The sequence below is a fragment of the Spea bombifrons genome, chromosome 11 (genome assembly GCF_027358695.1).
Source record: "Spea bombifrons isolate aSpeBom1 chromosome 11, aSpeBom1.2.pri, whole genome shotgun sequence".
Taxonomy (NCBI): domain Eukaryota; kingdom Metazoa; phylum Chordata; class Amphibia; order Anura; family Pelobatidae; genus Spea; species Spea bombifrons.
The window spans coordinates 271,081-293,413 of NC_071097.1; the positions used below are offsets into that span (position 1 = coordinate 271,081).

The 22,333-nt window shown below is 49.1% G+C and overlaps 3 protein-coding genes across 4 annotated transcripts; 1 reads left to right on the top strand and 2 right to left on the bottom strand.

The window, feature by feature from the left end:
- Window positions 1-343: 343 nt before the first annotated feature.
- On the top strand, window positions 344-1,717 carry LOC128469248 (gastrula zinc finger protein XlCGF26.1-like). Its single transcript, XM_053451076.1, has one exon. It carries the CDS (start codon window positions 344-346, stop codon window positions 1,715-1,717), a length of 1,374 nt encoding a protein of 457 aa, XP_053307051.1.
- A 3,191-nt stretch (window positions 1,718-4,908) lies between these two features.
- Window positions 4,909-17,213, bottom strand: LOC128469175 (gastrula zinc finger protein XlCGF17.1-like). 2 transcript variants are annotated; one of them, XM_053451011.1, is made up of 3 exons: window positions 17,127-17,213; window positions 13,362-14,565; window positions 4,909-5,976 (listed from the first exon to the last, which is right to left on the bottom strand). In XM_053451011.1, the coding sequence occupies exons 2-3, from the start codon at window positions 14,296-14,298 to the stop codon at window positions 4,976-4,978; spliced, it is 1,938 nt and encodes a 645-aa protein (XP_053306986.1). In that variant the 5' UTR covers window positions 14,299-14,565; window positions 17,127-17,213; the 3' UTR covers window positions 4,909-4,975. The 2 variants fall into 2 exon arrangements, with proteins under 2 accessions (XP_053306986.1, XP_053306985.1); XM_053451010.1 differs by lacking the exons at window positions 13,362-14,565; window positions 17,127-17,213 and adding an exon at window positions 10,570-10,675 and having other exon boundaries at window positions 4,909-6,068.
- A 1,492-nt stretch (window positions 17,214-18,705) lies between these two features.
- Window positions 18,706-22,024, bottom strand: LOC128469168 (oocyte zinc finger protein XlCOF7.1-like). Its single transcript, XM_053451003.1, has 2 exons — window positions 21,954-22,024; window positions 18,706-20,607 (listed from the first exon to the last, which is right to left on the bottom strand). Exon 2 carries the CDS (start codon window positions 20,365-20,367, stop codon window positions 19,006-19,008), a length of 1,362 nt encoding a protein of 453 aa, XP_053306978.1. The 5' UTR covers window positions 20,368-20,607; window positions 21,954-22,024; the 3' UTR covers window positions 18,706-19,005.
- Between the last annotated feature and the right edge of the window lie 309 nt (window positions 22,025-22,333).

Below are 22,333 nucleotides of genomic sequence, written 5' to 3' on the forward strand. Positions count from 1 at the left end.
TCCTGTGATTACACTCGCTTTGAAGCGCTTATGACTGCTTTAACATGAATTCATGGAAGGATGAATAATATATATTTTTGGGATGCTAACGTTGTTGTTCTTTACTTTTTTTTTTATATATATATATATATATATATATATATATAGAGTTCAAGGCGTATAAATCCGCGGGATGGAAATTCTCCTCAAGGATTCCCAAAACGCAAGGAAATCCCCAAAACTACACACAGAGCGTATTTGGGATTCCGAGAGCTGCTGCTCCTCCCAGGGAAGGCCGCTAAATGAAAGGGAGGATTCCCAATCGCTTTACTCGTGAGTCTGAACCTTTCCTCGTCGTTCTCACATGGACGGGCAGACAGCGGAGAAGCCCTTCTCGTGTCCTGAATGCGGGAAACGCGTAACCAGAAAAACCACCCTCCGGATACATCTGAGGCTTCACACGGGAGAGCGACCCTTCCCGTGTTCTCAGTGCGCCAAATGTTTCGCTACCAAGCGGCAGCTGACAAAACACGAGCGCTTTCACACGGGAGAGAAGCCCTTTACGTGTCCCGGCTGCGGGAGAGGCTTCGTCTCCAAGTCGGAACTGATCCGGCACGAGCGGGTCCACACCGGGGAGAAGCCGTACGCCTGTGCGGAGTGCGGGAAGCGATTCGCCAGAAAAGATTGCCTCCGCGTCCACGAGAAGTTCCACAAGAACGTGTGGCCGTTTTCCTGCCCTGAATGCGGGAAAGGCCTTCCCACCAAGATCGCGCTCGATAATCACGAGAAGAAGCACAGTGGGGAGAAACCGTTCGCCTGTCTTGAATGCGGAAAATGTTTTATCACCCAACCGGAGCTTATTAGACATGAGAGATTTCACACGGGAGAGAACCTGTTGGCGTGTCCTGGATGCGACCGGTGGTTTGCCACACCGTCGGAGCTCAGCAGACACGAGAGAATTCACACGGGAGAGAGACCGTTTGCGTGTTCCAAATGCGGGAAGTGCTTCTATACAAAGGGGAACCGGAACAAGCACGAACTGAGTCACACGGGAGAGAAACCCTACACGTGTTCGGAATGCGGGAGGCGCTTCAGTAAGAAGTCTTCCCTCACCATACATCACAGGACTCACACTGGGGAGAAACCGTTTATCTGTTCCGAGTGCGGCATAGGTTTCCACGCGAAGGTGCAACTCAACAGGCACGAGAAGCTGCACACCGGCGAGAAGCCGTTCTCGTGCCCCGCGTGCGCAAAACGCTTTAACACAAAGACGCACCTGACCAGACACGAGCGGATGCACACGGGGGAGAAGCCGTTTGCGTGTTCTGAATGCGAGAAGTGCTTCACCTCGAAAACCGAGCTGGTTAGGCACTTGAGATTTCACACGGGAGAGAGACCGTTTGCGTGTTCCCAATGCGGAAAATGCTTTTCCACCAAGTCGCTACTCGGCAAGCATGAGCAATGTCACAGCGGAGAGAAGCCGTTTGTGTGTTCTGAGTGCGGGCAATGTTTCACTACACGGCCTTCACTCACCGCACACAGGAGAACTCACACCGGGGAGAAACCGTTCGCCTGCTCTGAGTGCGGATTACGCTTTCACACAAAGACGCAGCTGAAGAAACACGTGAAGTTTCACACGGGGGAGAAGCCGTTCGCGTGTGTCGAGTGCGGGAGGTGTTTTACCGCAAAGGCGCTCCTGCACAGACACGTGAGAATGCACGCCGTTTGCGTGCTCTGAATGAGGGGGGTAATAGAGACGGGCGAATCCGCACGAGACGCGTTTCCATGATAAGAATGCACACTCTGGTTTAATACAGATAATCCCTTTATAAGGCACGGGGACTCTCGCGGGGGAACCTGTCCACATGAGTAAACCACTCGGAGACAAAGTAGTTGTAGGGTAGAGGTAAGGACATTTCTTGGAATTTCTCTCTCTATAACACATGGTGGAGAAGAATGTTCTCGCCGACACAGACATAAGGGACATGGGTCTGTAAAAAGCATACGTGGTGCTGATGAGATGATAAAAATGGCGCCACACCAAGAAATGTCCTTCCTTGCATATCTAGCAGAGACTAAAGCCGACGTAGGAGAGCCGGATAGAAGAACAGCGTGCCCACCTCTAGCAGACTGCGGTACAGGTGAGGAACACCAAGGAACCGAGAGAAACCGGAAGAAGAACGGCTAGAGCCACGTCCAAGAACTCTGGATGCTTCCGTAACGGCCAGTATCTCTAAGTGGATAAAAAAAAAAAGTGCATAAATTTAAGAAAAAACAATTACCGTATTTGCTCGATTCTAAGACGAGGTTTTTTAGCAAATGCTCTGAGAAATATCCCTTGTCTTGTATTTGACGTCATCTTAAATAGAGGCCTGCCTATAAGACTAAGATCCAGATCCCCCGCAGCGCTACAGGGACCCATACCCTGCGGGTGATCTGCAGGAACCTCAGTGTCCTATGTTGAGTTTGATAGTTTTCAGTGATGTTATATATGATAATCTGATTATTTACACCAAACAGACGAAAATAAACAGGAGAAATTAACAGAAAACCCGACTTCTCACTTGGAGGGTAAAGTAAAGATGGCGACTTACTCAAAATTAGATCTTGGCCCCTAGAAATAGAATAGAATAGATCACGGTTCATCTAAAGTTTCCGGCACAGAGGTGGTATAAGCGGAGGGAAGGGATACCAGTATCCAGTATCTATGAGGGGATCCAGACATGGTGGATTACTCGGTCCGTTTACATTTAAGCTTTACTTAGAAGCACCTCCTCTGTAACATTTCACACCCTGCAGAGGGACCAGGTTGGAGTCCCAACTTCAAAAGAGGAATTAATGTTGTAAAACCTTCTACATCACACTTCTACACAATCAAATGAACACATCTCGTGCTGAGACTGGCCGTACCATCTCTACCAGGTACTAAGTCCGTGTATGTACTACACAAATAGGCGTGACACCCACTACCTTTGGTAACTCCCCATGCCTGTACTTCTGGGCTCCTCTAGTCAGTGCTCTCTACCTTAGGAGTTTGCAGGTATGCGTATCATTGGCTGGTCTGTATAAACTTCTGGCCCCTGCAGGGTGTGGGGCAAAAAGTTACCCAATTTTACCCCCCACACCCTGCAGGGCTCAGAAACATGTGACACGCGGCCCGGAAAACATGGCTGGCGCGGCCAATTCCCCTTATAACTGCAGAACAAACCACGAGAGCCTTTATTCTTGAAGCGGATGCTTTGGAGGTTGGATGCTTTTTGGAGGGGGCACCAGAAACCAACATCATAACCGATCATAAGAACTTATTGCATTTGGAATCTGCAAATCATTTAAATCCATGTTGGGTGAGATGGGTACTCTCCTAGTTTTAGTTTCATCATCACCTATCGCCCTGGCTCTAAGAATGCGAAGGCCGATGCCCTCTCTCGCCAATCTATTCTCGCCTCTACTGCTGTAGACTCAGTTATGTCTTGTGATCGTATTGCGGTCACCCTTTCGCAGTCATGAATCACTCGTATTTAACAGCTCCAACCCTTCCGACGCTCCTCGTCGCCTTCAGCCTACAGACTTTTCGTACCATTCCCATACCATTAAGATGTTCTGGCTCCGGGCCGTGCCTCTCCAGTTTCCGGTCACTCGGGGGTACTTTGCACACGTAAATGCTTGGAGCCTTCTATGACGAAGGAGGTGCGAGCGTTCGCGCAAGACTGCTCGTATTGTGCCCGATTGCCTCCTTTGCCAGCAAAAGAATGGCTGATGGCAAACATACCCCGGCACCAACATTGCGCCCTGGTGACGTGGTCTGGCTTTCCCCTGCTGTGAAACGTCCCGGTGTACAGTAAATGGGGCAACCCCAACCCCTGTATATATTATCTGATCCCTCTCACAATTGCCTCCTTCGACCCCCAAATATCTAACTGATCAGATTCTGCATACCTTCCAGTTTAAAAACAAAAAAATCATACAAAGTTACATTTTGCAAAGAGCTATTTACTATTTTACAAAAAAGAAAGTTATTTAAAAATGGAAAAACTTAAATGACTGTGAAACAAAAACCTGCAGCACACAAAGAGCACCTCGGGCCCAACGTCGTCTTCCTATTCCTCAAATCGACACAGAGTATGAATTATAGTAATTAGGAAATGTAACAAATAACTGATTCTCGTGACTTTTCATTCCGACCGCGATGTGAGCTCCGACGGGATTGTGAAAAATCCGGTTCTTTCAGGACGAGACCCAACCATGCAGAGAACGGCCGACCTCCTCGCGGCGTAAATGTTATTTTTATTCAGCTATCGCTTCTCCTAACAAAATCTACGGGTCAGAAAATCAATTCAGATCTGACCATGCGCTATGATTTAAAAAAATACTCGTCCATGTGTAATAATCCTCATATACTCAACCCCGATCATAATGTCCTTATCGTCACATCATAGGACAAGAGCATCAAGAGATACGATAACAGTTTATATTGGTTAAGTTATGGAGATTTGTAAAATAATTAAAAATGCAGAAATGTAAAAAAAACAAAGCGTTGGATATGTCTGGCCTCAGTCTGGGCTCCGTTGTCTAAGACGTGGTTCTGCAGCCATTTTTTTTATGCGTTCTTCTGTACCTCACCCAGCTTCAGGTAGGCATCTCATTCTTCATCTAGCCTGCCTCAGTCCAAGCGTCTGCGTTGGAACGCGTGTCTCAGGACAGAGATGTTAATAGGTCTTGGCCGTTGTGAAGGTTCCTGTGATGGTCACTTTATTATGTCATGGTCATTAGGTCCGGCTGCACCCTTATTTTGTCCATCTTTGACGACCTTACTTCTGTTCCACCATGACGGGCTTTGTTAATGATAGAAGTACAGGAACCTCCTCGCCCTTGTTTATATCCAACAAATGCTTCAGCGTGAATGATGTCACACGCAGATGTCACAAAGCGATTATTTGTACCACGGACGGGTTTTCTTTCCTTTATGTGGGAATTTGCTCATCTCCGTTACATTTCTCTATGGAAATTGTCCCATTCCAAGGTGCGTTTTCTCGTGTCTATTCAGGTACGTGATCGTGTTAAAACATTTTCCGCATTCAGAACACGCAAAGAACATCCCTCCCGCGTGACTTTCTACATGCCTGTTAAGCTGTGACTTTGTGGTGAAACATTTTGCGCATTCCGAACACCCAAACGGCTTCTCTCCCGTGTGAGTTCTCAGATGTTCGTTGACCCCCGACTTCGTGCTGAAACATCTTCCGCATTCTGAACACGCGAACGGCTTCTCTCCCGTGTGACATCGCTCGTGCCGCCTGAGATGTGATCTTCTGCAAAAACATTTCCCGCACTTCGAACACGTAAAGGGTTTCTCTCCCGTGTGACAGCGCTGGTGTATCTGAAGCTTTGACTTCGTGGTGAAACATTTTCCGCACTCGGGGCACCCGAATGGCTTCTCTCCTGTGTGGATTCTCAGATGTCTACTCAGGTGGGACTTGGTGCTAAAGCTTTTTTCGCATTCGGAACACGCGAACGGCTTCTCTCCCGTGTGACATCGCTCGTGCTCCTTCAGATGCTGCTTTTTATAAAAAGACTTTTCACATTCCGGGCACCCAAATGGCTTCTCTCCCGTGTGAATTCGCACGTGTGTACTCAGGCGTGACTTTGTGCTGAAACATTTCCCGCATTCTAAACACGCAAAGGGCTTCTCTCCCGTGTGACATCGCTCGTGCTCCTTGAGATGCTGCTTTGTATAAAAGCATTTTCCGCATTCCAGACACGCGAACGGTTTCTCGCCTACGTGATATCTCTCATGCACGGTGAGGTCTGACTTTTTGGGAAAGCATTTCCCGCATTCAGAACACGTAAACGGTTTCTCCCCCGTGTGAATTCTCACATGCTTATTGAGCCCTGACTTTGTGGTGAAACATTTTCCGCATTCCGAACACGCGAACGGCTTCTCTCCCGTGTGATGTTGCTCATGAACAGTAAGCTCTGACTTCACGGCAAAGTTTTTTCCACCTTCAGAACATGTAAAGGGAGAGAGATGATGCATGAGAAGATCGTCCATCTTTGTGCTCGGAATGTCTGTTTATTCGGTATATTTACACTCCCTAAAAACAAACAAAAAAAATCAAATGAAATAATTTGAAAACATGTTTATATATTATTTAAAACACAGAGAATTGGTGAAAAGACAGAGTTTCTGGTAATGGGGGTCATTTTCTATTCATTCTTTTCAGTTTATCAGAGATCGGGAACAGGGCCCGGAGAGCGATATCTAGATATTTAACAGATGAAACCAAACTAAGGAAGGAAATTAAATCAGAATCGGCCGTCATCTCCCTGCAGCAGGGTTTGGATGAAATAGAAGACTGGGAAGTAAAATGGCGGCCGCGTTTCCACATAGATAAATGTCAGATTGGGGGAGGAAAGTAAGCGGGATCGTTATAAGCTGAACGGCCACTTACTGGGGAAATCTACTATGGAGAAGGATCTGGAAGTTCACGCCGATTAAAGACTTTCCAGCCGTCTATATTCTCAAGCAGCTGCCAGACAGAGCCAGAAAACCCTTATCCTGTATTAAAAGAGAATCCGTCTCCGGGAAGAGACGGTAATATACAGAGGCCGGCGTGGGGACCCCTCAGAAACAATTAACCCCCAAGCTCCTCTCCTCTACTGTTGCTGACAGCAGAGGCTCCCCCCGATTGTACATCCCAAGTGCGTTATTTCACATTTATCCACATTCAACTGCAGCTGCCGCACTCTTCCCCAATATTCTAACACAGGGCTTGGCCAGGGTTTTTTGTGGGACAAGGGGGTAAAAACTGGCCAGGGCTACCACTGTGAATCCGGTAGGCTGTCATGCGTGGTGCATTACTGTATGTATGTGTATAGGAGTGTATACATGTATAATGTCAGTGTATATGTGTGCATAGGGTTAGAGCGGGTTATTATATATCATGGTGTAAGCCAGTGTGTGCATGTGTATAAGAGTGTAGTGTTAGTGTGTACGGCGTTGTGTACGCGAGTGTAGAATGTTGTAGATGCTTCTGTTCCACCATGACGCACACATATATATACACATACACTGCCCTTACACACAAACATATTATATATATATATATATATATATATATATTATATACACACATACACTGCCCTTACACACACACACATATATACACATACACTGCCCTTACACACACACACACACACATACATACATACACTGCCCTTATACACATACACTGCCCTTACACACACACATATATATACACATACACTGCCCTTACACACACACACACACATATATATACATACATACACTGCCCTTACTACACACACACATATATACACACATACACTGCCCTTACTACACACACACACACATTATATATATATACACCATTAACAACACAACTATCTCTCCTACTAACCAGGCCCGATGCCTTGGGGTCATCCTTGACTCAAACCTCTCCTTCATCCCTCACATTCAGTCCCTCGCCAGATCCTGCCGCCTGCACCTAAAAAACATCTCTCGTATCCGCCCATTCCTCACCCAAGAATCCACAAAAACTCTGGTTCATTCACTTATCATTTCCCGTCTTGACTACTGCAACACTCTTCTGGTTGGCACTCCACTGTCTCGACTCTCTCCACTACAGTCTATCCTTAGTGCCGCTGCTAGGCTCATCTTCCTTGCACGTCGCTCCTCTTCTGCTTCCCCCCTCTGTGAATCCCTCCACTGGCTCCCAATTACCTTTAGAATTAAATTTAAGATCCTGGTACTGACATATAAGGCCATCCATAATACTGCTCCTCCGTACATTTCTGACCTCATTAGCAAATACTCTCCTACTCGATCCCTACGTTCCTCCCATGGGCTAAGGCTCTCCTCCTCACTCATCACCTCTTCCTTTTCCCGTCTACAAGATTTCACTCGAGCTGCCCCATATCTCTGGAATCTGCTCCCAAGGAACCTTCAGAATTCACCCTCCCTCCCGACATTCAAGAAACATCTAAAAACCCACTTCTTCAGAGAAGCCTCACCATCTTAGCTGCTAGAATTTCCTTGTCATCGATACAACCACCACACTACCTCTCACCCGTCACTGATACCCCCCACACTACCTCTCACCCTTTCTCTATGCCTTATGTTTAGCACCCCATTTTCCCTCTAGATTGTAAGCTTGCGAGCAGGGCTCTCTCCACCAAATGTATCGGTTTGTCTTAGTCTGTCAATTCTTGTCTTGTCATATCCCTTGAATTTATGTATTGTATTAAGCGCTGCGTAAACTGTTGGCACTATATAAATAAAAGATAATAATAACATACACTGCCCTTACACACACATATATACACATATACTGCCCACAGTAACACAAACATATATACATATACACTGCCCTTACACACACATATATATACACTGCCCTTACACACACATATACACACTGCCCTTACACACACACATACACTGCCCTTACACACATACACTGCCCTTACACACATACACTGCCCTTACACACACACACTGCCCTTACACACACACACATATATATACACATACACTGCCCTTACACACACACACACATATATATACACATACACTGCCCTTACACACACACACATATACCGTATTGGCTCGAATATAGGCCGCACTTTTTCCCCCCACTTTAAGTCTTTAAAGTGGGGGTGCGGTCTATATTCGGGGTCTAGCGCCCGACGCCCGGGACATGCAGTCCCGGGCGCCGGGCAGGCAGCGGGGTTAGGATACAGATCCCCCGCAGCAGTGCAGGGGACCTGTATCCTACTGTCTGATACGCTCAGACAGCCTCCCCTGCCAGCACTTCCCACGGGGACGGTCCGCACGATGCGTTTTACCTCTGCCCACCCCCGACTTACCGGAGCAGACTCCCGGGTGTCTTGCGGGGCCGGCGGGAGACATCTACGCAATACGCGTATGCAACTTCCGGTACCGGCACCGGAAGTTGCATACGCGTATTGCATAGATGTCCCCCGCCGGCCCCGCAAGACACCCGGGAGTCTGCTCCGGTAAGTCGGGGGGGGGCAGAGTGGCAGCATATCTCGGGGGGGGGGACAGTGGCAGCATATCTCGGGGGGGGGGACAGTGGCAGCATATCTCGGGGGGGGGGGGACAGAGTGGCAGCATGTTTTTTTTGGTGCTTTGTTTAAAGAAAAAAACTTACACACACACACACGTATACACATACACTGCCCATACATCCGACTGCGGGCCCTGTGATCCCCAATCTGTACGTCTCCATAATTGTGTACCCCCCCCGTCCCGAGCTGTGTGGGAGCTCCTCAGGGGCCACTTACTGGGGGGACTGCAGACTCTGGTGTTTACACACTGAGGTCATGTGACAGACGGCACACAGGTATACATTGTGAAGGTAATCGCTTGCAGCGGATGTTATGTCGGGGCTGCGTAGCGGGGGAGGGGAGATACATTCTTAATGCAACGCTTTAACCTTTTTATTTTTTTCTTTAGAATTTTGTTAAAGAAAAGTTATTTTCGTCATTTCACCGATTCGGACTATTTTCTGTGTCCGTTACATGAAATCCAAACAAAAATCTACTTAGTTACGGGATGTAATGCAACGAAACAGGAAGAATCCACGAGGGTGGATCCTATTGCAAGCACTGGATATATTGTACTGCGCTGCGGAGTATGACGGCGATATACAAGTAATAATAATTCAGGGACTGGCCTGGGGAATCCGGGACATGAGGTATCTGTAACGCCTTCCCAGTCCCCACTACCTCTCAGCTCCACAACCAGGGTGCCCCAGCACTGTACCCCCTACCCTCTCAGCTCCACAACCAGGGTGCCCCAGCACTGTACCCCCTACCCTCTCAGCTCCACAACCAGGGTGCCCCAGCACTGTACCCACTACCCTCTCAGCTCCACAACCAGGGTGCCCCAGCACTGTACCTGCTACCCTCTCAGCTCCACAACCAGGGTGCCCCAGCCCTGTACACACTACCTCTCAGCTCCACAACCAGGGTGCCCCAGCACTGTACCCACTACCTCTCAGCTCCACAACCAGGGTGCCCCAGCACTGTACCCACTACCTCTCAGCCCCACAACCAGGGTGCCCCAGCACTGTACCCACTACCTCTCAGCTCCACAACCAGGGTGCCCCAGCACTGTACCCACTACCTCTCAGCTCCACAACCAGGGTGCCCCAGCACTGTACCCACTACCTCTCAGCTCCACAACCAGGGTGCCCCAGCACTGTACCCACTACCCTCTCAGCTCCACAACCAGGGTGCCCCAGCACTGTACCCACTACCTCTCAGCTCCACACCCATGGTGCCCCAGCCCTGTACCCACTACCTCTCAGCTCCACAACCAGCACTGTACCCACTACCTCTCAGCTCCACAACCAGGGTGCCCCAGCACTGTACCCACTATCTCTCAGCTCCACACCCAGGGTGCACCAGCCCTGTACCTACTACCTCAGCTCCACACCCAGGGTGCCCCAACCCTTTACCCACTACCTCTCAGCTCCACACCCAGGGTGCCCCAGTCCTGTACCCACTACCTCTCCGCTCATAAGGGATTCCCAAACCTGTAGGTCTTACCTGTGGACTCCTACAGCGGATCCCGGCCCTGTAGCCACTACCTCTGGGCGTCCTGGTTACTCAAGTCACTTCCGGGCAATGATCTGCACTGCGCATGATCCTCCCACAGCCAGCAGGGAAATGACCGACGTAACACGACTATGGGCGGATGTGATGTAACGGGAAGTGAGTGCACGGGGCGGCCATCTTTGGTTCAGGCAAATTCCCCTCACAGCTCTACCAGGAGTCCTGGCACAGCGGAGGAACCCCACAGGAAGGATGGCTCATATTATTATTGTTATTAATACAACTCCATGCACAGCTGGTCGGCTCAGAGTGATGAGAGTTGGCTTCTTTAATGCATGGATATTACAGTGCTCTGCCCACTCTGTTCTCAGAGCAGCCAATCACTGACAGGAAAGCGCTGGATGTGATTGGTGGATTGATTTGTTTATTAAAGCATCATGCTTGCTCCGCTCGCCCCGCAGGGGGTGTTTTCAGTTAGTTACCCCGGTCACAGACGGTGGCCGCCAACAATAAGCATATCTGGGAACCTCTGGGCTCCCGCTACTCGGAGCCTTCCCCCGCGGGACGCGGCCAGGACCGCCTACTGACGTCAGGGGGTGGTCCCGTGTCAACGGTGGGAGTTCTTACTGTAATACGTGGCCCGGAAAACATGGTCGACGCGGCCTATTCCCCTCAGAATCGTGGGAGAAACCACCTGAGGCGGGGGGGGTCTTTTCCTGTCTGAAACACAGACCCGTTGGGTCACATCACACGCGGAACGATAATTTGGTGAAGACAATAGGTTTTTTTGAGAAGAAAATTGCATGTTTTCATTACTACTGAAGAAGAGACTTACGTGGTAATGAAAGCTTGCAATCTAATTCAGTCAGTAGGCTGATAAAGGTATCATCTTTACTGAATGTGCAGACTCCTCGCTCCCTCCTATAGCACCCAACTAGCAGGTGTCACGGGACTGCTGGGGTAAGAAAGGTATTTTTTGTACGTCACATGATTTTCGTGCCGTGGTTTTGGGGAGTATGAGGTTTGGGGCCCCGTCAGCCCCGGGGCTATCATCATATTAACAGATCTAGGAAGTTTCTCGGTGAGCTGCCCCCCTGAAATATTAACCTTTTAATAACCCATCGTGCAGATTCTATGCAGTGGCTGTAATAGCGGTCGTCATGGAAACCCTGACTTGTATTTATTGAGTCACCTGCATTCAAGCAGGGAGATCACCCATCACATACTGGGAGCAAAACCTGGGAGTCTTCTGTATGATCTCTATTACATCGCATGTTGGGCTTAAAGTGACCACGTGTCCCGGATTCCCCTGGCCAGTCCCTAAATCAAAGAGAGTCTCCTGGTTCCCGGGAAGCTTTGTTCCTTTACCGTGCTGTTCAGGCGGCTTCTGACTTCCGTGCTGGAAGCGCGCCGTTCATCCCCGTCAGTGCTGGGAGCGCTTCGGGCCCTGAGTTCTCCATTGGTACCCCAGGATTGATGCCGCTCCCTCGGGATCACCACGACATAGTGACTCTTTGTCGGGTGGGCTTTGCTGGCCAAAGACCTGCATGGAGGTTGGGGTCTCCACCTGTATTAGTCTCCTTGCGAAGGGGCAGAAATGTCACGGTAACCTTTTAATGCCGGGGACTCATGGGGGTATGTTCGGGACTCCTTACCTGCCGGTCCAGTCCCCTCTTATGTCGAAGTAACCCTCATTATAAACCAATCTGCTGAGTGTGTCTGGAGGAAATTCTCTGTGTCTTTTGCTGGCGACTTCTCCTCTTCAATGCCTGTTCGTTGGAGTGCCTCGGGGCTCTGTCCCGGGTCCTCTACTATTCTCCTCACTCTGTCCCGGGTCCTCACTTGGAAAACTCATCGACAGCTTTGGCTTCAAATATCACCTCTACGCAGACGACACAACTCTATCTCTCCGCTCCCAATCTCCCTGCATCTGTCTCTCTCAGATCAGCAGCTGCCTATCTGACATCTCTTCCTGGATGGCCTCTCACCACCTCAAGATAAACATGTCTAAGACTGAGCTCCTTCTAATCCCTCCCTCTAACTCTCTGACCTTCCTATCACTGTCGACGGTACCACTATCTCTCCTTCACCAAAAGTCCCTCACATCAAACCACTCTCTAACTCACTGAATGGAAGAGGATCTCTTGCTGGAATCCTGACGCTCTGCAGTTCACTTTGCCAGGAGGCCCTCTGTCTTCGGATGGTCCTTTCATTTATTATTTTACACTTGTTTTTTTTGTATATATTTATTACGTGCGCATTGAATTAAAATATTTTTATTCCCCGGTTCTCTCTTTTATCACTGAATCGCTGACACCAATACATTTTTTATTAAGGTAACTTTTTTAATCTCATGGTCTCCAGGGCCGGCTGCACCCTTATTTTTACCATCTACGACGGTCTTTGTGTCAGCGTTCCCGCTTTCTCTGTACGTAAAGTCTTGCGTTGTAGATGCTTCTGTTCCACCAGGACCGGCTCCGTTAATGATAGAGATACTTCCGCGTGAAGGATCTCCTGTGCACCAACGTGCGCTCTTTACTCATTCGGGACACCACAGACTAGAGTTTATTTCCCCCATGCGAGTTCCTGTATCACAAAAGCTTCCTTTATGCGTGAACTTGCTCATCTGTTATATTTCTCTATGGAAACATGCTTTTTCTCGTGTCTATTCAGGTACGTGATCGTGTTAAAACATTTTCCGCATTCAGAACACGCAAACGACATCTCTCCAATGTGAATTTGTACATGTCTGCTAAGCTGTGACTTTGTGGTGAAACATTTTGCGCATTCCGAACACCCAAACGGCTTCTCTCCCGTGTGAGTTCTCAGATGTTCGTTGAACCCTGACCTTGTGCTGAAACATCTTCCGCATTCGGAACACGCGAACGGCTTCTCTCCCGTGTGATATCGCTCGTGCTGCCTGAGATGCGACTTTCTATAAAAACATTTCCCGCATTCTGAACACGCAAAAGGTTTCTCTCCCGTGTGACAGCGCTCGTGTATTTGAAGCTTTGACTTTGTGGTGAAACATTTTCCGCACTCGGGGCACCCGAACGGCTTCTCTCCCGTGTGAGTTCGCTCGTGCGTGCTCAGGTGGGACTTTGTGCTGAAACATTTCTCGCATTCTGAACACGCGAACGGCTTCCCTCCCGCGTGACATTGTTCGTGCTCCTTCAGATGCTGCTTTGTATAGAAACACTTTCCACATTCCGAACATGCGAACGGTTTCTCGCCTACGTGATATCTCTCGTGTACGGTGAGCTCTGACTTTCTGGTAAAACATTTCCCGCATTCAGAACACGTAAACGGCTTTGTTCCTTTGTGAGTTCTCACATGTCGATTGAGCTTTAATTTCGCGTTAAAACATTTTCCGCATTCTGAACACGCGAACGGCTTCCCTCCTGTGTGATGTTGCTCGTGTAACGTGGCAAAACATTCAGGACATGTGAAAGGGTTTCCCTCATCACGGAAACTTTCATTTATATTAAGGTTCCGCTTTGTAGCGAAATATTTCCCACATTCCGAACACGCAGTTTGTTTCTCCCCTGCGTGGATTTTCTCGTGTCTGCTACGATGTCCCAGTGTGGTGAAACGTTTCCCGCACACGGAACACGCATACGGTTTGTCCCCAGTGTGAATTCTCTCGTGTATTTTCAGATATCTTTTTTGTGTGAATTGTTTCCCGCACTCGGAACACGGAAAGGTTTTCTCTGTTTGATCCATTTCTGTACGGCCGAGATTGGATCCAAAGTATCCAGAACCTCAAATTTCTATGAATGTTTCTATTTTGCTCACTAAACACTTTATCCCCCAGAGATTGGGGTTCCTCGGCTGCGAGTGGCGGCACTTTTATCCCCAAACTCCTCGTTACGGATCGTTTCAGGATTTTCCTTGTGATTGTATTTGTTTCTTCAGACTCGATGATGAGAGAGATGACGCAGGAGAAGATCTTCCATCTACGTGGTCAGAATAGTCGGTATATTTATACTCCTAGAATGAAAGAAAGAAAAAAATAATCAAATAATCATGTTTATATATTATTTAAAACACAGAGAATTGGACAGCGTTTCTGGTAATGGGGGTCATTTTCTATTCATTCTTTTCAGTTTAATTATCAGAGATCGGGAACAGGGCCCGGAGAGCGATATCTAGATATTTAACAGATGAAACCAAACTACGGAAGGAAATTAAATCAGAATCGTCCGTCATCTCCCTGCAGCAGGGTTTGGATGAAATAGAAGACTGGGAAGTAAAATGGCGGCCGCGTTTCCACATAGATAAATGTCAGATTCTGCATTTGGGGGAGGAAAGTAAGCGGGATCGTTATAAGCTGAACGGACACTTACTGGGGAAATCTACTATGGAGAAGGATCTGGAAGTTCACGCCGATTAAAGACTTTCCAGCCGTCTATATTCTCAAGCAGCTGCCAACAGAGCCAGAAAACCCTTATCCTGTATTAAAAGAGAATCCGCCTCCGGGAAGAGACAGTAATATACAGAGGCCGGCGTGGGGACCAACCCACTCATACAACTGGTTAATCTATAGGAGCCGTCTGTATCCACAGCGCACTCGGAGCCTCATATTTTTGGAGGTCTGACCAGCGCTGCAGGGGCCCGGATCCTCCTCTCCGGCAGCCGGTGAACGTTTGCGGGATGCGCACATACAACCTCCGCTGCTATGATGGAGCACCTGAAGGTCATGTGATGCCGGTGCTCCGTCACAGAAGCCCCGGCAGAAGTACTGGCCAGCAGCAGCAGAGGTCTGCATCGCACGAACCTCCACTGGCTGCCCCACGAGACACCAGGGAGTCTAAAGCGTGGGTCACAATTACAGGGATGCGCTGGTAAGTGGTGGTGGGGGTTTCAATGGTTTTCTGGAGGCAGAGTGGCATATATAGGGTTAAAAGGAATATCAGTGAGGCAGAGTGGCATACAGGGGGTTAAAAGGAATATCAGGGAGGCAGAGTGGCATATAGGGGGTTAAAAGGAATATCAGGGAGGCAGAGTGGCATACAGGGGGTTAAAAGGAATATCAGGGAGGCAGAGTGGCATATAGGGGGTTAAAAGGAATATCAGGGAGGCAGAGTGGCATATAGGGGGTTAAAAGGAATATCAGGGAGGCAGAGTGGCATATAGGGGGTTAAAAGGAATATCAGGGAGGCAGAGTGGCATATAGGGGGTTAAAAGGAATATCAGGGAGGCAGAGTGGCATATAGGGGGTTAAAAGGAATATCAGGGAGGCAGAGTGGCATATAGGGGGTTAAAAGGAATATCAGGGAGGCAGAGTGGCATATAGGGGGTTAAAAGGAATATCAGGGAGGCAGAGTGGCATATAGGTGTATACGGCATTTCTGGGGGCAGAGTGGCAAATAAAAGGAAATAAAATCATAGTTTTTATGAATTAATATTTACTGGTAAAACGTTTTCCCTGTAGGGTCGTCTTATATTCAGGCTTTTTCCTTTTTTCCTAAATTAATATTCACATTTTGGGGGTTGTTTTATAATCGAGCCAATGTGGTAATAAACCGCTACTTTTACAATTACCCTAAAACCTGGGGGGGGGGGTGGACATAAAACCCCCAAAATAAAAACATATGCTATTTCTAAACTCAGGACAGATATTAGAATGTATTTTGCGTGGGGGGGGGTCCGTTTTTTAGATAAGGAATTTTTTTTCCAAATAAGATATGTGTTTTCCCCCATATACAGTATAATCCCCCAAAAATGCAATATTAATTTAAGAAAAAAGTTTAATTAGTAAAATATTAATTCATGTAAAAAAGTGTCATATTTAATAAAAACTAAGATTGAAAAAAATCCCCAAAAAATGTTTTGTCCCCCCCCCTTTTATTTGCCAACCTGCCCCCCAGATATGCCTTATATCCCCTATATCTGGCACTTCCACCGGGGCTTCTATGACTGAGCACTGGAAGGTCATGTGACGCCGGCGCTCTGTCATAGAAGCCCCGGCGGCAGCAGCAGAGGTTGTCTGCATCGCACAGGCATTCACCGGCTGCCGGAGAGGAGGATCCGGGTCCCTGCAGCGCTGCGAGGGATCTGGATCTTAGTCTTGGAGTCAGACGTCTATTGGAGATCCGATTATAAGACGAGGGGACTTGCTCTGAAAAACCTCATCTTATAATCGAGCGAATACGGTAATAACCTTTTTTTTTTATAGTAAATTAGATGATTTGATGAATGATATATAACTTGTGTGGGTTCAGTACATAAAACATGATCAGCGCAGAAATGTTACAACAGAGAATAACAGCCCGGTCCTTAAGGGGTTAAATGACTCTTACAGGTTAATTGGGTAACAGAGGAGTCGGAGGGGAGACGGATCTAGAAAATCACAATCCTGGTGTCCCATCCCTGTACTCACTACCTCAGCTCCACTCCCAGGGTGCCCCATCCCTGTACTCACTACCTCAGCTCCACACCCAGGGAGTCCCAGCCCTGTACTCACCACCTCAGCTCCACACCCAGGGTGCCCCAGCCCTGAACCCACTAACTCTCATCTCCTAAGGGTGTCCCAACCCTGTAATTCCTACCTTTGGGCCCCAACAGCGGATCCCAGCCCTGTAGCCACTACCTCTGGGCGTCCTGGTTACTGAAGTCTCTTCCTGACAATGGTCTGCACTGCGCATGCTCCTCCCACAGCCAACACAGAAATGGCCGGAGTTACACGACTGTGGGCGGATGTGATGTCACGGAAAATGAGTGCACAATACGGCCATCTTTGTTTCAGGCAAGCCCCCCTCACAGCTCTACCAGGAGTCCTGGCACTGCAGAGAAACCCACAGGAAGGATGGCTCATATTATTATTATTATTAATACAACTCCTGTCATGCACAGCCACACCTGGCTGGCTCAGAGTGATGACAGGTGGCTCCCTTAATGCCTGGATATGAGTGCCCCGCCCACTCTGTTCTCAGAGCAGCCAATCACTGACAGGAAAGATATGAGGTGCCAGCCGCCGTTCTCACTATATGGCAACCTGTTATTTCCCGGCTGGTCTCCGACCGATCAGCAGCACCCGCTTCGCATGACTGAGCGCCGCGTTCCGCCCCCCGGCGTGGGACGCCTTTGAAGCCATCGGTTCCGTTTACCCCATCAGACCATATATGTGAAAACTAGACCCCCCCACCCCGGGGTATTTTAACCCTTCTCACGCCAGATTTTTTTTGTAAGACACAGCACTAATTTTAGGAGTTTTATTTTATTTACAAAAAAAAAAAATTTGCACATATTTTATACATTTTCTTGGAACTGGATGGTTCCATTTATGATGTCATGATGACATCACTGGAGCATTATGTCTAATATTACAAAAATATTTTTTTTTTTAACTTTTCTCTATTTTTATAGATTTTTAAAAATATTTTACTGATCACAGTGATTAGTAAGCTGGGCTCCATTGACCTGCAGGTTGATTGCAGTGCCTGAGCTCAGAGGTCTCAGGCCGGTCTAGACATCATACACGAGCCGCGTAACTCTGTGTAAACACTACAGCAGGGGTAAGGCTGAGAAAGGTGAGCCAGGGGTAGGTGGCAGGAGGGCAGTTAATATGTGCTGCGATGGAGAAACTCAGGACTGGTTACCCCCTTCCGTCCCCCGCTGCGACCACATCTCTCACCCAACCAGGTACCTGGCTCTCTTCTGATTGATCTCTCTCTTTGTTGGAACTCATTGAAACTCTGGTCAGCGAGCGAGAGACTCCTCTCACGGCTGTCACTACCTCGTAACACGCTTCTACAGAGAGGCCGCTTACTCAACTAGGGTCACTCACAGGGTAGTGTAACAGGCGTTCTCCAATAGCGTGGGGGGGGGGGTCAGGGACGTTTGACTGTCTGAAGCTACTGCAGAACCCTGGCTCCTCAGATCTGAAGCGGTTCTACACTCGCCAGTTTCCAGTCTTCTAGAACTATCCCTGCTAGCAGCGATTGGTTAAATAAATCCGGGAACGGTTCTGCCCGGACCCTCCGAAGCTCTAACACCTTTGGGTGGATCCCGTCGGCTCCCAGCGATTTACCTGCGTTCAGGTAGAGCTTCTTCCCGAGAGAGTACATGGGGTTGGCGTGAGCGTTGTGTACGCAGCCATTAATGAACATGCGCGGTTTTACGTCTCTGTACCGGGTGCACTCCGCGTGTCGTATTTTTATTACACCTCATATTTCCCAAAAAAACAGAAATTTCAAGGACAGCTTTTACCCCGAAAAAATCTCCTTTGTGAAACCTCTCAAGATGGGCAATTTTACCTAAACAGTTATAACCATTTAGAACATTATAGCCCCCCCCCCCGATCGTTGCCCCTGTAGAGAGTTACTAGCCGCAGTAACGCAGATTTCTAGAACACGGAACAGTCGCTGGATACTAGCGCTGTCTTTTTGTGTTAACACCTCCTCCACGGTCACAACACGCAGCCGGCTTCTATCGCGTGTGGCTCTGCAGGTGTTTGCCGAGATGTTCTTTGGCGTAAAACCATCTCCCGCACAGAGGGCACGGAAAGGGTCTCTCTCCTGTGTGGAATCTCACGTGTCTCGTGAGCTCCGCCCGTGTCCTGAAGCATTTCCCGCATTCCGAACACGCGAAGGGCTTCTCCCCCGTGTGGAATCTCACGTGTCTCGTGAGCTCCGCCCGTGTCCTGAAGCATTTCCCGCATTCCGAGCACGCGAAGGGCTTCTCCCCCGTGTGACACCCCTCGTGCTTCTTCAGATGGGCTTTGGTGTAGAAATATTTCCCGCACTGCGAGCACGAGAAGGGCTTTTCTCCGGAGTGGAACCTCTGGTGCGTCGTGAGCTCAGACTTGGTGGTGAAACATTTGCCGCAGAGAAAGCAGGCGTAAGGCTTCTCCCCGCTGCGCCGCTTCTCGTGCCTCTTCAGATCGCCCTTCGTGCAAAAACATTTCCCGCATTCGAAGCACGCGAACGGCTTCTCCCCCGTGTGAAACATTTCATGCCGGACCAGGTTCGCCTTGGTGCCGAAGCACTTTCCGCACTCGAGACAGACGCACGGCTTCTCCCCGCTGTGGGTCCTCCAGTGCACGGTGCGCCCAAACCGGGTGCCGAAAGACTTTCCGCATTCCGAGCACGCGAAGGGCTTCTCTCCGGTGTGCGTGCGCGCGTGCTGCTCGAGGCGAGCCTTCGTGTAAAAGCATTTCCCGCATTCAGGGCACCCGAACGGTTTCAGCCCTACGTGAAATTCTCGGTGTCTGTTGACCTCCGACCTCGTGATGAAACATTTCTCGCACTCGGAACACGCGTACGGCTTCTCCCCCGTGTGCAGCCGCTGGTGCCGGGTAAGTCCCGGCTTCGTGTTGAAGCACTTGCCGCATTCGGAACACGGAAGCAACCGGTCCGCGTGGAGCCGCTCGTGCCTGGTAAGCGTGGACTTTGTGGTGAAGCACTTTGCGCAGTGGGAACACGTGTACGGCTTCTCTCCCGTGTGGTTTCGCTCGTGAACGGTCACTTCATACTTCGTGAAGAAACATTTCCCGCATTCCAGACACGCGAACGGCTTCACCCCGCTGTGCTTCTTCTCGTGATTTGTGAGCGCAACCTTTGTGGTTAAACATTTCCCGCACTCCGAACACGCGAACGGTCTCTCCCCCGTGTGGATCCGCTCGTGTCTGGCAAGCCTCGGTTTCGTGACGAAGCATTTCCCGCATTGAGAACACGCAAACGGCTTCTCTTCTGCGTGGACCCGCTCGTGCTTGGTGAGTTTTGGCTTCGTGGCGAAACATTCCCCACATTCCAAGCATGTGAACGCTTCCTCGGCTGCCTGCCCAGCCATCTGCGTACGAGCTCCGCGTGAGAGCCACTCAGAACATTCACAGGACGTTCCGCTACATTTAATGGTTCTAGGTTCCTCAAACTCTGTATGATCTAGAAACGCGGGTTCCCAGGGCTATGAGCAGCGGCAACTTCAGCTCCAAACCCCTCTCTGCGTAGAGTGTTGGAATTTCCATGGAGTTGGAAGAGATAATATGGCCCCGATGGTTTTACCCCACAGGGTGACAGTTCTTAGGAGACTCTGCAGAAAGAAGAGAAGACACAGGTGGGGTTGACGTGGTTTGTTTTAAGCAGGTTCCTCCCTACTCTGGCACCTTCATTATCCGCCCCAGCATGATGGCTCTTGGTCTAATCTGCTGAAATAAGAGAAGACACAGACAAGTGGTAGAGGTTAATCCAGCAAGGGGAGTTAAACATGCATGGGATAGGCATATGGCCCCCGAATATAGAGAGTGGGGGGTAAATAAGCGGAACAGTCTCCCAGCAGAAGTGGTAGAAGATAACACAGTGAGAGTATTAAGCATGAACGGGATAGACATACGGCTCCTGAATCTAAGACGAGACCCACGACTGATTAAGGTTTGAGTCTTTACAGCAGGAGAAATAGGTGACTAGACGGGGGCCGGATGGGGCCGATCCGCGAGGGGATTCGCTCTGAAAAACTCATCTTATAATCGAGCGAATACAGTAATAAGTGTGACGGGGGAGGGGTTACAGGACATCATCTGCCCCACTACCTGCCTTTAACTGCCCAGAGCTCCAATAACTCCTCAGCTACCCCCTGTAACTAAACTACCCCCAGATACCCCACACGGCACATCAACTGCCTACTGTAACTAAACTACCCCCAGATACACCATATATACCCCACACAGCACCTGCCCCCTGTAACTAAAACTACCCCCAGATACCCCATATATACCCCACACAGCACAGAAACTGCCCCCTGTAACTAAACTACCCCCCAGATACACCATATATACCCCACACAGCACCTGCCCCCTGTAACTAAACTACCCCCCAGATACACCATATATACCCCACACAGCACCTGCCCCCTGTAACCAAACTACCCCCAGATACACCATATATACCCCACACAGCACCTGCCCCCTGTAACCAAACTACCCCCAGATACCCCATATATACCCCACACAGCACTGCAACTGCCCCCTGTAACTAAACTATCCCCCCCGATACCCCATATATACCCCACACAGCACAGCAACTGCCCCCTGTAACTAAACTATTCCCCAGATACACCATATATACCCCACACAGCACAGCAACTGCCCCTGTAACTAAACTACCCCCCAGATACACCATAAATACCCCACACAGCACCTGCCCCCTGTAACTAAACTATCCCCCCCCGATACACCATATATACCCCACACAGCACAGCACCTGCCCCCTGTAACTAAACTACTCCCAGATACCCCATATATACCCCACACAGCACAGCAACTGCCCATGTAACTTAACTACCCCCCAGATACCCCATATATACCCCACACAGCACTGCAACTGCCCCCTGTAACTAAACTACCCCCAGATACACCATATATTCCCCCCCCCCGATCTTACCCCCGGGCACTGAATAGAAAACCGACAGAGGCACTCGCTTTCCGGCTCCTTTTACATCACCATTTCCTGCCAGAAGAGGTCAGTGACGTAATCCCCTGCTTCCCAATATGGCCGCCGGCAGCTCACGCCGTGCGGCCAATTGCATTCCTTTCATATTTGTTGCTAGGCAACGGATGCCGAATTCACTACAGTGTCAAACAGGTGCCAATCTTATGGAAATTTCACACATTACCACCGCCCCGAGGAGACTGTTCCCCGCTTTCAATGCACTGAAGCAATATATCTTATTTTTTCTCGGTTGCAAAAATCCTATCCAGAGCAGACTGACTGATCCCCCAGCATAGTCCCTGCATCATAGGCTGTGCCTCTTTCTGTCAGTG

Bases quoted from the DNA above. Each gene is read 5' to 3' on its own strand.
- LOC128469175 (XM_053451011.1), bottom strand. From the start codon at position 14,298: ATGGATCAAACAGAGAAAACCTTTCCGTGTTCCGAGTGCGGGAAACAA. The intron at 5,977-13,361 runs GCGCAAAATGTT...CATGTTCTGAAG, and splicing joins GCCGTTTGGGTGTTCGGAAT to GTGGAAAAAACTTTGCCGTG.
- LOC128469248 (XM_053451076.1), top strand. From the start codon at position 344: ATGGACGGGCAGACAGCGGAGAAGCCCTTCTCGTGTCCTGAATGCGGG.
- LOC128469168 (XM_053451003.1), bottom strand. From the start codon at position 20,367: ATGGCTGGGCAGGCAGCCGAGGAAGCGTTCACATGCTTGGAATGTGGG.